Here is a 15,541-nt window from a genome sequence, read left to right as displayed (position 1 = left end):
TTGTTTGTTCTAGTTCTGTGAAAACTGTCCTGGGTAATTTGATAGGGATTGCATTGAATCTGTAGATTGCTTTGGGTAGGATTCAACCTAGAGATTTTTATACTGAGTGAAACATGACAGACAAAGACATGTACCATATGATATCATTTCTATGTTGAAACTAATAAAAAATGGATAAAAATGATCATATTTACAAAACAGAAATAGACTCACAGAGAAAACAACCTTATCTTTACTAAAGGGGATGGGAGATAAATTAGGAGTTTGTTAAAATATGCATACTACCATATATAAAATAAATAACCAGTGAGGACCTACTATATAACATGTGGAACTATACTCAATATTTTGTAATAACCTATAAAAGGAAAGAATCTGAAAAGGAATGGATATATGTATATGTATAACTGAATCACTTTGCTGTGCACTTGAAGCTACCACAACACTGTACATCAACTATTCTTCCATAAAATAAACAATAAATAAATAAAATGTAGGTGGGAACTGCCACCATATCAATGCTTGACTAGAAGAGGATATGATTTCAAGTTTGCTCATATGGCAAAGGCAGGATCCAGTTCCTCTTGGGCAGTTGGCCATAGGCATCCCTCAGTTTCTTGCCACATGGACTTAATCTACTGGACCTCTGAAATATGTGAGAGCTGAAAGCAGAAGAGGGCTAGCAGGCTGAAAGTCTGATTATTTACTCACTAATGTTGGAATAACACATGAATAATTTTCCAAATACATTTCGTTGCATGGAAGTCACTAGCTCTAGTCAACACCCACAAAACTTTGTCTATAAAAGGTCATTAATACAGATGTGGGTGTTCCTGTTGTGGCTCAGCGGGTTGTGAACCTAGGCTGTATCCATGAGGAGGTGGGTTCAATCCCTGGGCTCTCTCAGTGGGTTAAAGGATCTGGCATTGCCATGAGCTGTGGCATAGTTCACAGGCGTGGCTTGGATCTGGCACTACAGTGGCTGTGGCATAGGCTGGCAGCTGCAGCTCTTATTTGACCCCCAGCCTGGGAACTTCCATATGCCCCATGTGCAGCCCTGAAAAGAAAAACAGGTGAAAGAGCTAATTGGGAGCATCTTAGAAGCTGCTCATCACAAAGATTTCATCCTTTATCAGGAATTTGGGCTCTAAGCATCAGACTATAGAGATGTCTCTCTGCTTTTCAACATAGTACCCAGCTTTTGGAGTTCCCTAGTGGCTCAGCAGGTTAAGAAACCAGCACAGTCTGGGAGTTCCCATCATGGTGCAGTGGAACCCAATCTAACTAGGAACTATGGAGTTGTGGGTTCGGTCCCTTGCCTCACTCAGTGGGTTAAAGATCTGGCATTGCCATGAGCCGTGGTGTAGTCACAGACGTAGCTTGTATCTGGCTTTGTTGTGGCTCTGGCTTAGGCAGACAGCAATAGCTCTGATTTGACCCCTAGCCTGAGAACCTCCATATGCCATGGGTGCAGCCCTAAAACAACAAAAAGACAACAAAAAAAAGAAAAGAAGAAAAGAAAATAAACCAGCACTGTCACGGCTGTGGCACAAGTGTGATCCTTGGCCTGTGAACTTTTGCATGCCATGTGTGTGGCCAAAAAGAAAAAAAAGAGGCAAATATAGTATAGTTCCCAATGCTTCATAACACCAACTTTTAAAAAAAAAATCTTTACTGGAGAATAACTTATACATGAAAGAATTTGTTCTATTGTAGGTATTCTGTAGATCCCACCATGCTGCCCCTGGCCATGTCATAAGAAGTCTCCCTGGTTTCTCTTAAATAGAGAAGTCTCCCAAGCCTTTCCATGTTGGAAATAAGTGTCACATACCCTTGGAAAGACTTCTTGCTTATCTCAAGGTGAACCACCTATAGAATAACATAGAGATGCTGAGATGTTCACTGCTGTCTCAGTAAAACTGATCAGCAGTGATCCTGGAGTGAATAATTTGCATGGTGATGATAATTGTGGGGCCATCCTCATGTCTTGAAGTTCAAAGTCTTCACAGTAGTTGGACTCATTTAGAATTTAAACTTTTTGTGCCATCACAATTCAAGTAAATTTTAATTTTGAAATTACCTACTCTTTTTGTGTATTTTAGTAAGTTTTTTTGCATGTGGGAGGGGGTGTAGAGATGTAGAGAGTTCATAATATGCTTGTTTATGTTTTCTCGATTAGAGCTATATGTTGAAAGAGACATTTAAACTCTTAAAGAAAAAAACAACAGAGTCGTTTTCTCTTTGCCAACAGAAACCACAGCCATTTCAGGACCAATCCAACAAGAGTCTCTAGAGGTTTCTGCTTTCTGTTCAACTAGAAAGGGCACATCTCTCTACAAATGTATACTTCTTAGGATCTTTGTATTTGACTCCTGAAGTCTTCTTTATTCTTTTTATGGCTGAAACTGTGGTAAATGGAAGTTCCCAGGCCAGGAGTTGAATTGGAACTGCAATGCCAGACCCAAGCCACATCTGTGACTTATGCTGCAGCTTGCAGATCCTTAACCCACCGAGTGAGGAGGAATTGAACCCACATCCTCATGGAGACAACATGAGGTCTGTAACCCTCTGAACCACAACAGGAACTCCTTGATGTCTTTTTTTAAAAATGTGCTTTTGTCCTATAGAGTGAGATAAAGTGAAGTGCATGGAAATCATGATTTCTGGCAACCTCTATGTCTTCTCTTTACAGCCCACCTGGCTCTGATCTCTCTATATGAGGAACTCAGAGATTGGTTTCTAATTAATGGATATAAAGAACTCGATTATTTACTCAATATAGCTGGATATGAGAGAAAGGATGCTAATTATGTGTGTGTGCATACATGGCAAAAGAACATTTTAGGAGCCCAAATGACCAAATAGCAGAAGTAAAGAGAGGATTGGAGAAGAAGGTGTGAGGGCTGAGACATTTTAAAATGCTCGGGGAAGAAAAATCTAATATTTAAGAGAAGTCATTTCTTAGTGGGAGGTTTCAATCAGGGACTAGGTCATTGTTAGTGAAATTCATAGGTAATTTAGGTCCTTGGTAAAAGGCAGGGTAAATTACTGTGCTGACCTACATGGGAAAAGAATCTGAAAAGGAATTGATAGATAGATATAGATATAGATATTGATATATCTGATTCATTTTGCTATACACCTGAAACTAACACAACACTTAAGCCAACTCTACTCCAAGAAAATATTTTAAAGGTCAAGTAATTTAAACCTGTTCCTGGATAGATCTTCAAAAAGCCCAGATTGCTCACTCAGAAACAATGTGTAGCATCTCTAAAGGGAAGGTTGAGATGACCATGGATACCTAGGTATGTAGCGGAAAACAGAGTGACCCCAAATCCGTGATCATGATGGAAAAGAAAGATGCATTGTTATAAAGTGAATCCCAATGAAGTGGTTACTAGTGAAAGGAAAGGTTTCTGCTTTGCTGAGGGTGTGATCCTTTGCTGTCCTTGAGTAATAAAAATTAAGATAAGATTATACATAAGGACTAGGGTGACAATTATCTACAGGCATAATTAGAACCACACACTAACTGGATATACCAGTATTTAAACTTCAACTTCATATCCAAAACTAAGCCATATCATTACAATCACCCTTATTTTTATAGGCTAAGCTCACTTTGAAATTTTCAGTTGCCTCTCACAATGTAGCTTTATCCCCCATATTATGATTTATTAGTCAGGGTTCAATCAAGAGAAGGGAGATCGTGCTATTTATTTTAATGGTGATAATTTAATATTGGTACTTTGTCAAATAATTATGAAGAAATGAAAGGCACACAAGAAAAGACATTGTAACACAGAGTGGTCACTGAAGGAAGTGGCGACAATGCCATAGGTTAAGGGGTATGGGGAAAAGTTGGGCGATAGGGCAGGATGACATTTCCCAAACATGAATGAGAAGGAACTAAGAGAAATGAGATGGAAATTCAGAACAGCAGTCTAAAAATGCTCCATCCCCACCATAGTATCACAACTTAAATATTAAAGGGTAATTTTGGAGGAGAAAAACAGTACCTGAATAACCAGCTCATATGACCAGCTCATATGGAGAGAGAAGATATATGAAAAAATATTATCAGAAATACTGATAAAAATCACATTGGTCTTGCTAAGGTAAATACTCTATCTTATTTATGAATTCCGATTACTTTAAGATCTTCAGGATCTAATTAAGAACAGTAAAGGGCCCAAGACATACAAGCTATCTTTGAATGAGAAGTCTGACAGAATTCAATAATCCTCAACATTGGCTTCACATAGACTCACTTGGTCATGCTCTGGACTTCCCTTGTGGTGCAGTGGGTTAAATATCCGGTATTGTCACTGCAGTAGCTCAGATACCTGCTGTGGTACATGCTCAGTCCCTGGCCCAGGAAATTCTACATGCCACAGACACAGCCAAAAAAAAAATCAGTCATGCCCTTTTTGCTCTCTAATCTAATTAAATCTTTGTTTTCTTTTTTTGTAATTCATATATTAGTTTAAGGTGTACAACACAGTGATTCAGTTAAACATAATGATAGATATATATGGTTTTCCAGCTTCTTTTCCCTTATGGTTATTATAAGAGATTCAATAGCATTTGCAGTGCTGTGCAATAGATCCTTGTTTAACTATTTTATACGTAGCCATGTGTATCTGTTAATCCTAACCTCCCAAATTATCCCTCCTCTCCCCCACACCTCCCTTTTGTAATCATAAATTTGTTTTGTATGTCTGAAATATGTTTAATTTGATGTTTGGAAGAAGAAGGAGAAGGAGACGAAGAAGGAGAGGAAGAAGAAGAAGAGAAGAAGGAAAAGAAGAAGGAAGAAAGGAAGAGGAGGAGAGGAGAAGGAGGAAAAAGAGGAGGAGGGAGAAGAGGAAGAAGAAGAAAAAGGGGAAATGGGAATGGAAGAGAAAGGGAGGGAAAGGGGAAGGGAGGATAGGGAAAGGATGATAAAAATGGAGCAGAAATAGAAGAAGAAAGGAGAAACTAAATAACACCTACAATCTTGCCCAAATTACAGTCAATAAACATAAGCATCAAAAAGCATCTGAGCTGTAGGGTGACTTGGCTTCTTCCTCCACCAGCCAGTTTTCATGTTCCTTGCTGATCCTAAGTGTCATGGCTCTCCTCACCAAATATAATTCTGCTGTTTTAGATGTGTTTTCTCTGCACAGTGGCCTGTGGATGAGAGCCAATTCCATTAAGAGTTCAACTAAAGAAAGAGCATCCTCTCCAATCTTGGAAGAAAAACTAGTGATGTGATGATTGATCCCTTACATTTTACTTTAGAATGAAAAGATTTTTAAAAGCCAATCCATGGAGTTCCCATCAAGGCACAGTGGAAACAAATCCAGCTAGGAACCATGGGGTTTTGGGTTCAATCCCTGGCTTCACTCAGTGAGTTAGGCATGTGGTGTTGCAGTGAAATGTGGTGTAGAACGCAGATGTGGCTCAGACCTGCATTGCTGTGGCTGAGGCAGAGGCCGGCAGCTACAGCTCCGATTGGACCCCTGGCCTGGGAACCTCCATATGCTTCAGGTGCGGCCCTAAAAAGACAAAAAGACAAAAAAATAGGAAAAATTAAAAAAAATAAAATCCAATCCAAGTAAATTTTAATGCTCGGTGGTGGGACTCAGGCAAGAGGATTTTTAAAGTTTATCAGATACGTTCAATATGAAGCCAAGATTGAGAACAAGTGACATATATTCTCCCATATGCCTTCATCAATAGATTTGATTGAAGCCAAAGTTTTATAGAAAATAGACTTGGGTAGTTCAAATGATTGAAAATTTTATATACAGAATTTTCACTGTGGCTCAGCAGGTTAAGGACACATGGCCACTGTGAAGATATGGGTTCAATCCCTGGTCTCAATCAGGAGGTTAAGGATCCAGTGTTGCTCTAAGCTTCAGGGGAGGTCACAAATGCAGCTCAGATCCAGTGTTCTGTGGCTGTGGCATAGGCTGATGCAGTAGCTCTGATTCACTCTAGCCTTGAGAACTTCCATATGAGGTACGTATGGCTGTAAAAAGGAAGAAAAGAAAAAGAAAATTCTATATACATTTTAAAAGAGTTGTGAACTTCTACAGAATGCTGGGTCATAGGTAGCAAATGCAGAAGATTCCATAGATGTAATGGAATCCGCTCATGCAGTGATTTTAACATACATAAGATCCAGAATATGTAAAAATACCAATTCATTTTTCTGATATAGGTTACTCCAAACTATTGAGTAGATTTTCCTATGCTACACAGTAGGTTTTCATTAATCATCTTTTTATACAGTAGCGTGTATATATTATTCTCACCCACTTAAAACTAATACAACATGGTAAATCAACTTTACCTCAATAAAATTAAACTTTAAATAAATCAAGAATGTCTCTTAATCCCATCAAACAAATGCCCATATAGGTGACATTAAGTTATTATAAATATGATGAATAAATAATGTGAGCTACAAAACTTATGCAACCCAACAAACATATCTGCCAATGACAGATGTTTTGTGTGCAATTATTTTTAAACAGCAGATGAAAAAAAAAAAAACTTGGGGAGAGAGGGCAAGATGGCGGAGGAGTAGGGGGACACGCTCGCCCTCTCCCACAAACACAACAAAAAAAGCACATCTACAGAAGAAATGACTCACACAGAACAGCAACCAATTGCTGGCAGAGGAACCTAAACTCCAATAACGGCAAGAAGTTCGTGACATTATTGGGCAGAATGGGAGAAAAGAGAGTGAGAGGTGAATCACAGCGGGATGGGCGCTCCCAAAAGGGAACTGCGGAGGAGAAAGGGATCCCGCACCCTGGATAGTCACCTACCGGGCGAAAGATCAAATGAACCGGAGGAATCTCCAGATGCAGAGAAGAGTGTAGCAGTAAGTCGGAGTACGGAAAAACGGATCAAGAACCCAACGGACCATCTGAACTACGGGCACAGTCACCAAAAATTGAGACGCCTGGGTGGGGGCTGGGCACCGAATCCTCGGCTCCAGAGGTTAGTCTCCGGGAAAGGGCCGGGGGATGCCTGGGTGGGGGCTGGGCACCGAGACCTCGCCTCTGAAGGTTGGTCCCCGAGAGGGGGCCGGGGGACGCCTGGGTGGGGGCTGGGCACCGAGACCTCGGCTCCAGAGATTAGTCCCCAGGCTAGGGGGCGGGGAAGAGCGGAAACTGCTTGGGAGGTCTAGAAACCATTTGACGGGACAGAGACTGCCTGGGAGACTAGAAAACAAAGCTGTCTCAGAGGAAGGGAGCAATACTCTAGGGGCAGGGAAGTGGAAAGCCGCATCAGAGGGAACCTGGGAGAAGAGCCTGGTCTGCGCCCGTGCTGAGGAGGGGAGAGAAGAAGGGGTGGGTTACAATAGAATACCCCCCATGCCACAGCAAGCTTACAGGCCCGCTAGCTAGCAGAAAGCTGTGCTTCCCAGTGCATTCCCTCCCCCCACCCCCGCCACCCCCTACGCTCTCACTGAACCTGGGGCTGCCTGCCATCCAGGAGGGCTGGCCTCAACAATTGCCTGAAGCCTACCACTGCAGGGGCTCTCCCTGCACAGGCCTGCTTGCCCTTTGGAGGGGCTACACTTCCACAGAGCAGCACCAAACACCACCAGCCCCCTGGAAAAGGCCTGCAGCACAGAAAAGCTAGAACAAGCCTAGCCAGGCCGTGAATAGATCGGCCTAATTCTCCGACGGTTTTTCTGAGACGGGCTGCCCTGGGGAGGTGCCTCTTGAGTCTCCAAGGGCCCTGCTACCCGCCCAAGCCCCCAGGGAATGCTGAGACCTAGTGGACCAGCTGCATAGGACTGCCAGCCCCAGGCAGAACCCCCTACAGCCCAGAAAAGCTGCAACAAGCCTGGCCAAATCGGGAAAAGATCTCAGATGGTCTTTCTGAATCGGGCTGCCCTGGGGAGGAGCCTCTTGAGTCTCCAAAGGCCCTGCTACCCGCCGAAGCCCCCAGGGGGTGCCCCACTCCCGTGAAATAAATGCTCAGCACCACCAGCCCCCTGGAAGAGCCCCTGCACCCCAGAAAAGCTGCAACAACCTCGGCCAGACTGTGAAAAGATCCGCCTACATTCTCAGGCTGTCCTTCTGAGATGGGCTGCCCTAGGGAAGAGCCTCTTAGGTTCTCAGTGACCCAGATAGCTGCTCCTGCCCCCAGGGGGTGATGAACCCCTGAGGAGCAGCTGCCCAACACTGCCAACCCCTTGCAAGAACCCCACAGCCTAAAAACACCAGAGCAAGCTCTGCATGACCAAGTGAAATCTGCTACCATTGTGGGGTGGACCTCCCAGTCCTGTCTGCCCTCAGGAAGCCATCCTTTGCTTCAAAGAAACACTGTTAGCCCCATCAACACTCCAGAAAAGCCACACTGCCTCTAAAAAGATTGACCAACAACGCCAGCCCTCAGGAAATATTCCACGGCAGTGACAAGGCAAACACTGCCCGATCATGGAGAGTACAACTCCCTCAGGAGAAAGAAAACAACAAGCAAGATGAAGAAGCTGAGAAACCACCCCCAGTCAAACCAACAGGAGAACTCACCTAAAACAGTCAACAATAAAACAGATCTCTGCAGTCACACAGACCTGGAATTCAAAAGAGAAACAGTTAAAATACAGAAGGAATGAAGAGAAGATATGAACAGTAATGCAGATACCCTCAGAAAGGAGCTAGAAAATATAAGGAGGAGCCAAGAAAAAATAGAACATTCATTTGCAGAGATGCAAACTGAACTAGGGGCAGTAAAAACCAGAATGAATTATGCAGAAGAACGAATCAGTGATATGGAAGATAGAATAATGGAAATCACTCAATCCGGTCAATAGACAGAAAACCGAATCAAAAAACTGGAAAGAAATATAAGAGACCAATGGGATAATATAAAGCAGGCCAATTTACGCATAATAGGAATTCCAGAAGGAGTAGAAAAAGAGAAGGGGATGGAAAATATATTTGAAGAAATTATCGATGGAAACTTCCCAAATCTAAAGGATAGTGGGTTCAAGACACAAGTAGCACAGAGGGCCCCAAACAAACTGAACCCAAACAGACCCACACCAAGACACATCATAATAAAAGTGGCAAAAGTTAGTGATAAAGAGAGGATCCTCAAGGCAGCAAGAGAAAAACAGAATGTTACCTACAAGGGAACCCCCATAAGAATATCAGCTGATTTCACTACAGAAACACGACAGGCCAGGAGGGAATGGCAAGAGATATTTAAAGTGCTAAAAGGAAAAAATATTTAGCCTAGAATACTCTATCCAGCACGAATATCATTTAAAATAGAAGGGGAAATAAAATTTTTTCCCAACAAACAAAACCTTAAAGAATACAGCAACACAAAACCCAGGTTAAAGGAAATATTGAAAGGGCTTCTCTAAACCAAAAAGAAAGGAAGGAAAGGGAAGAAAAAAGGAAAGAAAGAAAAAAGAAAAGAAGAAGAAGAAGAGGAAGAACTAGGACTGAGGAAACCGCAATCAGAGAGCAGTCACTCAAATAAGCCAGCATACAGATTTAATCATGAACATGCTTCAAACAAAATAAAATTAAAAAGAAAAAAATAAAAGAGTCATCAAAACCATAAAATGTGGGCAAGGGATGTTAGGAAGTAAATAACCCTTTTTGTTTGTATGTATGTCTCTCTTCTTAAATTTAATATAGTAATGAAGTGTTTGAACTTACAGGACCATCAGGCTAAAACACACAATTATGGGAAGGGGTTAGCATACTTCAAAAACAGGGCAACCACAAGCCAAAACCAAATATTGCATTTGCAAAAAATGAAAAAAAAAATACATTCAAGCAGATAATAACAGGAGACCATCCAACCAAAAAAAAAAAAAAAAAGAAAGGAAGAATGGAGAACCATAGAATCAACTGGAAGACGAGGTTCAAATGGCAATAAATAATCATCTATCAATTATCACCTTAAATGTCAATGGACTGAATGCCCCAATCAAAAGACACAGAATGGCTGAGTGGATAAAAAGGCAAAAACCTTCAATATGCTGCCTACAAGAAACTCACCTTAGGACAAAAGATACATATAGATTGAAAGTGAAAGGCTGGGGAAAAGTATTTCATGCCAATAGACACGACAGAAAAGCAGGAGCCGCAATGCTCATATCAGACAAAATAGACTTTAAAACAAAAGACATAAAGAAAGACAAAGAAGGACACTATTTAATGATTAAGGGATCCATCCAAGGAGAGGATGTTACTATCATCAACATATATGCCCCAAACATAGGAGCACCCAGATACATACAACAAATATTAACAGACATAAAGGGAGATATTGATGAGAATAAAATCATAGTAGGAGACCTAAATACCCCCCTCACATCAATAGACAGATCCTCTAGACAGAAAACCAATAAAGCAACAGAGATCCTAAAGGAAACAATAGAAAAGGTAGACTTCATTGATATCTTCAGGACACTACATCCACAAAAAGCAGAATACACATTCTTCTCAAATGCTCATGGAACATTCTCAAGAATCGACCACATATTGGGACATAAAGCGAATCTCAATAAATTTAGGAGCATAGAAATTATCTCAAGTATCTTCTCGGACCACAATGCCATGAAATTAGAAACCAACCATGGGAAAAGCAAAGAGAAAAAACCTACTCCATGGAGACTCAACAACATGCTACTAAAAAACCAATGGGTCAATGAGGAAATCAAGAAGGAAATTAAAAACTACCTTGAAACAAATGATAATGAAGACACAACCTCTCAAAATCTATGGGATGCTGCGAAAGCAGTGCTCAGAGGGAAATTTATAGCAATACAGGCCTTTCTCACAAAAGAAGAAATACCCCAAATTGACAACTTAACCCTCCACCTAAACGAATTAGAAAAAGAAGAACAAAAAAGGCCTAAAGTCAGCAGAAGGAAGGAAATTATAAAGATCAAAGAAGAAATCCATAAAATAGAGACTCAAAAAACAATAGAGAAAATTAATAAAACCAAGAGCTGGTTCTTTGAAAAGGTGAACAAAATTGATAAACCCCTGGCCAGACTCACTAAAAAGAGGAGAGAAAGAACCCAAATCACCAAAATTATAAATGAAAAAGGAGAAATCACAACGGATACAGCAGAAATACAGAAAACCATAAGAGAATACTATGAACAACTATATGGCAACAAGTTTGACAATCTGGAAGAAATGGACAATTTCCTAGAATCTTACAGCCTGCCAAAACTGAATCAAGCAGAAACAGACCAACTGAACAGACCCATCACTAGAAATGAAATTGAAGAGGTCATAAAATCACTCCCTACAAATAAAAGTCCAGGACCAGATGGCTTCACAGGTGAATTCTATCAAACATATAAAGAGGAATTGGTGCCCATCCTCCTTAAACTCTTCCAAAAGGTTGAAGAAGAAGGAATACTCCCAAAGACATTCTATGAGGCCACCATCACCCTCATTCCAAAACCAGAGAGAGATACCACCAAAAAAAGAAAACTATCGCCCAATATCTTTGATGAATATAGATCCAAAAATTCTCAACAAAATCTTAGCCAACCGAATCCAACAACATATCAAAAAAATTATACACCATGAGCAGGTAGGGTTCATCCCAGGTTCACAAGGATGGTTCAACATACGCAAATCAATCAGCATCATACACCACATTAACAAAAAAAACTCAAAAATCATATGATCATCTCAATTGATGCAGAAAAAGCATTTGACAAAGTACAACATCCATTCATGATCAAGACCCTCGCCAAAGTGGGTATAGAGGGAACATTCCTGAATAGAATCAAAGCCATTTATGATAAACCCACAGCAAATATAATCCTCAATGGGGAAAAACGGAAAGCCTTCTCACTCAAATCTGAAACAAGACAGGGATGCCCACTTTCACCACTGTTCTTCAACATCGTTTTGGAAGTCCTACCCACAGCAATTAGACAAACAAAAGAAATCAAAAGCATCCATATAGGAAGAGAAGAGATCAAACTGTCACTGTATGCAGATGACATGATACTATATCTAGAAAACCCTAAGGACTCAACCCCCAAATTCCTAGAACTGATTAATAAATGCAGCAAAGTGGCAGGATAGAAGATTAACATTCAGAAGTCAGTTGCATTTCTGTATACCAGCAATGAAACATTAGAAAAGGAATTCAAAAAAATGATACCTTTTAAAATTGTACCTCACAAAATCAAATACCTCGGAATACACCTGACCAAACAGGTAAAGGACCTATATGCCGAGGACTATAAAACTTTAATCAAAGAAATCAAAGAAGATGTAAAGAAATGGAAAGATATTCCATGTTCCTGGATTGGGAAAATCAATATTGTAAAAATGGCCATACTACCCAAAGCAATCTACAGAGTCAATGCAATCCCTATCCAATTACCCAGGACAGTTTTCACAGAACTAGAACAAACAATCCAAACATTTATATGGAACCACAAAAGACCCAGAATCGCCAAAGCAATCCTGAGAAACAAAAACCAAGCAGGAGGCATCACTCTCCCAGACTTCACGAAATACTACAAAGCCACAGTCATCAAAACAGTGTGGTACTGGTATCAAAACAGACACACAGACCAATGGAACAGAATAGAGAATCCAGAAATAAACCCTGACACCTATGGTCAATTAATCTTTGACAAGGGAGGCAAGAACATCAAATGGGAAAAGGAAAGTCTATTCAGCAAGCATTGCTGGGAAACCTGGACAGCTGCATGCAAAGCAATGAAACTAGAACACACCCTCACACCATGCACAAAAATAAACTCCAAATGGCTGAAAGACTTAAATAGAAGACAGGACACCATCAAACTCCTAGAAGAAAACATAGGCAAAACACTCTCTGACATCAACATCATGACTATTTTCTCAGGGCAGTCTCCCAAAGCAATAGAAATTAGAGCAAAAAGAAACCCATGGGACCTCATCAAACTGAAAAGCTTTTGCACAGCAAAGGAAACCCAAAAGAAAACAAAAAGACAACTTACAGAATGGGAGAAAATAGTTTCAAATGATGCAACTGACAAGGGCTTAATCTCTAGAATATACAAGCAACTTATACAACTCAACAGCAAAAAAACCAATCAATCAATGGAAAAATGGGCAAAAGACCTGAATAGACATTTCTCCAAGGAAGATATACAGATGGCCAACAAACACATGAAAAAATGCTCAACATCGCTGATTATAAGAGAAATGCAAATCAAAACTACCATGAGATACCACCTCACACCAGTCAGAATGGCCCTCATTAATAAATCCACAAATAACAAGCGCTGGAGGGGCTGTGGAGAAAAGGGAACCCTCCTGCACTGCTGGTGAGAATGTAAACTGGTACAGCCACTATGGAGAACAGTTTGGAAATACCTTAGAAATCTATACATAGAACTTCCATATGACCCTGCAATCCCACTCTTGGGTATCTATCCGGAAAAAACTCTACTTAAAAGAGACACATGCACCCGCATGTTCATTGCAGCACTATTCACAATAGCCAGGACATGGAAACAACCCAAATGTCCATCGACAGATGATTGGATTCGGAGGAAGTGGTATATATACACAATGGAATACTACTCAGCCATAAAAAAGGATGACATCATGCCATTTGCAGCAACATGGATGGAACTAGCGAATCTCATCCTGAGTGAAATGAGCCAGAAAGACAAAGACAAATACCATATGATATCACTTATAACTGGAATCTAATATCCAGCACAAATGAACATCTCCTCAGAAGAGAAAATCATGGACTTGGAGAAGAGACTTGTGGTTGCCTGATGGGAGGGGGAGGGAGTGGGAGGGATCGGGAGCTTGGGCTTATCAGACACAACCTAGAATAGATTTACAAGGAGATCCCGCTGAATAGCATTGAGAACTATGTCTAGATACTCATGTTGCAACAGAAGAAATGTTGGGGGAAAACTGTAATTGTAATGTATACATGTAAGTATAACCTGACCCCCTTGCTGTACAGTGGGAAAATAAAATTTAAAAAAAAAATAAATTAAAAAAAAAAACTTGGCAAGTATTGAAATTAGGTTGTTCTATTTAAGAGCTTCTGTAAGGCCCTCTTGATTTCCCTGTTCCTCAGGCTGTAGATGAAGGGGTTCAGCATGGGGGTGACCACTGTGTACACCACTGAGGCCGCTGCATCATTTCTGGCAGAATGTGAGACAGCTGAGCTGAGGTACACCCCAAGGCCTGTTCCATAAAATAAGCAAACAACAGCCAGGTGAGAGCCACAGGTGGAGAAGGCTTTGTACCTCGCACCTGATGAGGGGCCTCTCAGAATGGAGGAAAGTATTTGTGAATAAGAGAAAAAGATCCCTGAAAGGGGAATTCCACCAAAGATGGCACCAATGAAGTACATCATTACTTTATGGGTGGAGGTATCATCACAGGCAAGCTTGAGGAGTTGAGGAGGGTCACAGAAGAAATGAGGAATTTCCACTTTGGTACAAAAGGTAAGATGTGACATCATCGCACAGTGCAGCTGGGAGTCCAAAAGGCTGAACAGAAAAGACCCCAGGACCAGCAGGCTACAGAGGCGGGGGTTCATGATGACCTGGTAGTGCAGGGGATAACAGATAGCTACAAACCGATCATAAGCCATCACACACAGAAGCGCACTGTCCAAACACCCGAAAAGATTAAAGAGAGTCAACTGAATCAGGCATCCCACATAGGAGATGACTCTGCTGTGAGTCTGAATGTCCAAAAGCATCTTTGGGACTGTGGTAGAGGTAAAGCCGAGGTCAGCCATGGACAGAATGGAGAGGAAGAAGTACATGGGGGTGTGGAGGTGGGAGTCAGAGCTGATGGTCAGGATGATCAGTAGATTCCCCAGCACGGTGACCAGGTACATGGACAGGAACAGGAGGAAAGTTAGAAGCTGCAGTTCTGGATCCTCTGAGAGCCGCAGGAGGAGGAATTCCAAGACACCAGTGAAATTCTGTGGTTTCATGGAGCAGAGGCACTTTCTGAAAAATAGATGAGAGTTGATATAAAAGGAAACAAGTATACATGTACCCATCAGTGTGTCTCTGCTTCAGAGCCAAGCAGTTCATAAATAAAATATTCAATTGAGGACCACAGCCCTTTAGCAATATTTCTTTGTCATAACAAACACACCCTTCTATGAAATTCTTTTTTCCCAGGTTTTTTCTCCATTCATCTGTTAGTATATGTATCATATTGAAAAAAAATAAGCTAAAGAACTTAGAGGAGGAGTAAGGATATTTAGAGACCCAAAAAAACCCTCCATAAGTAATGAATGGCCAACAGGGACAGAGAATTCAACCAAATATTCTGTGATTACCAATGTGGGAAAAGAATTTGAAAGAGAACAGATGTGTGTACATGTATAGCTGAATCACTTTGTTGTATGTCAGAAATTATTACAACTTCGTAGATCAACTATACTTCAATAAAATTTTAAAACCTAAAACAACACCATAAGAACACTGGAATACCAGTTCCAATCCTTTCAAGAAAACCAGAGGAATAAGAAGTATCCTTTCTGAGAGAGG

At 40.9% G+C, this 15,541-nt stretch overlaps 1 protein-coding gene across 1 annotated transcript; it reads right to left on the bottom strand.

Annotated features, from left to right (window-relative positions):
• Positions 1–14,046: 14,046 nt before the first annotated feature.
• LOC106508085 (olfactory receptor 18-like) lies at positions 14,047–14,976 on the bottom strand. The gene has a single exon (XM_013990400.2). It carries the CDS (start codon positions 14,974–14,976, stop codon positions 14,047–14,049), a length of 930 nt encoding a protein of 309 aa, XP_013845854.2.
• Between the last annotated feature and the right edge of the window lie 565 nt (positions 14,977–15,541).

Source organism: Sus scrofa, unplaced genomic scaffold (genome assembly GCF_000003025.6).
Source record: "Sus scrofa isolate TJ Tabasco breed Duroc unplaced genomic scaffold, Sscrofa11.1 Contig958, whole genome shotgun sequence".
NCBI lineage: Eukaryota > Metazoa > Chordata > Mammalia > Artiodactyla > Suidae > Sus > Sus scrofa.
The sequence above is the reverse complement of the archived record's forward strand: the minus strand, read 5'-3'. Positions and strand labels throughout refer to the sequence as shown.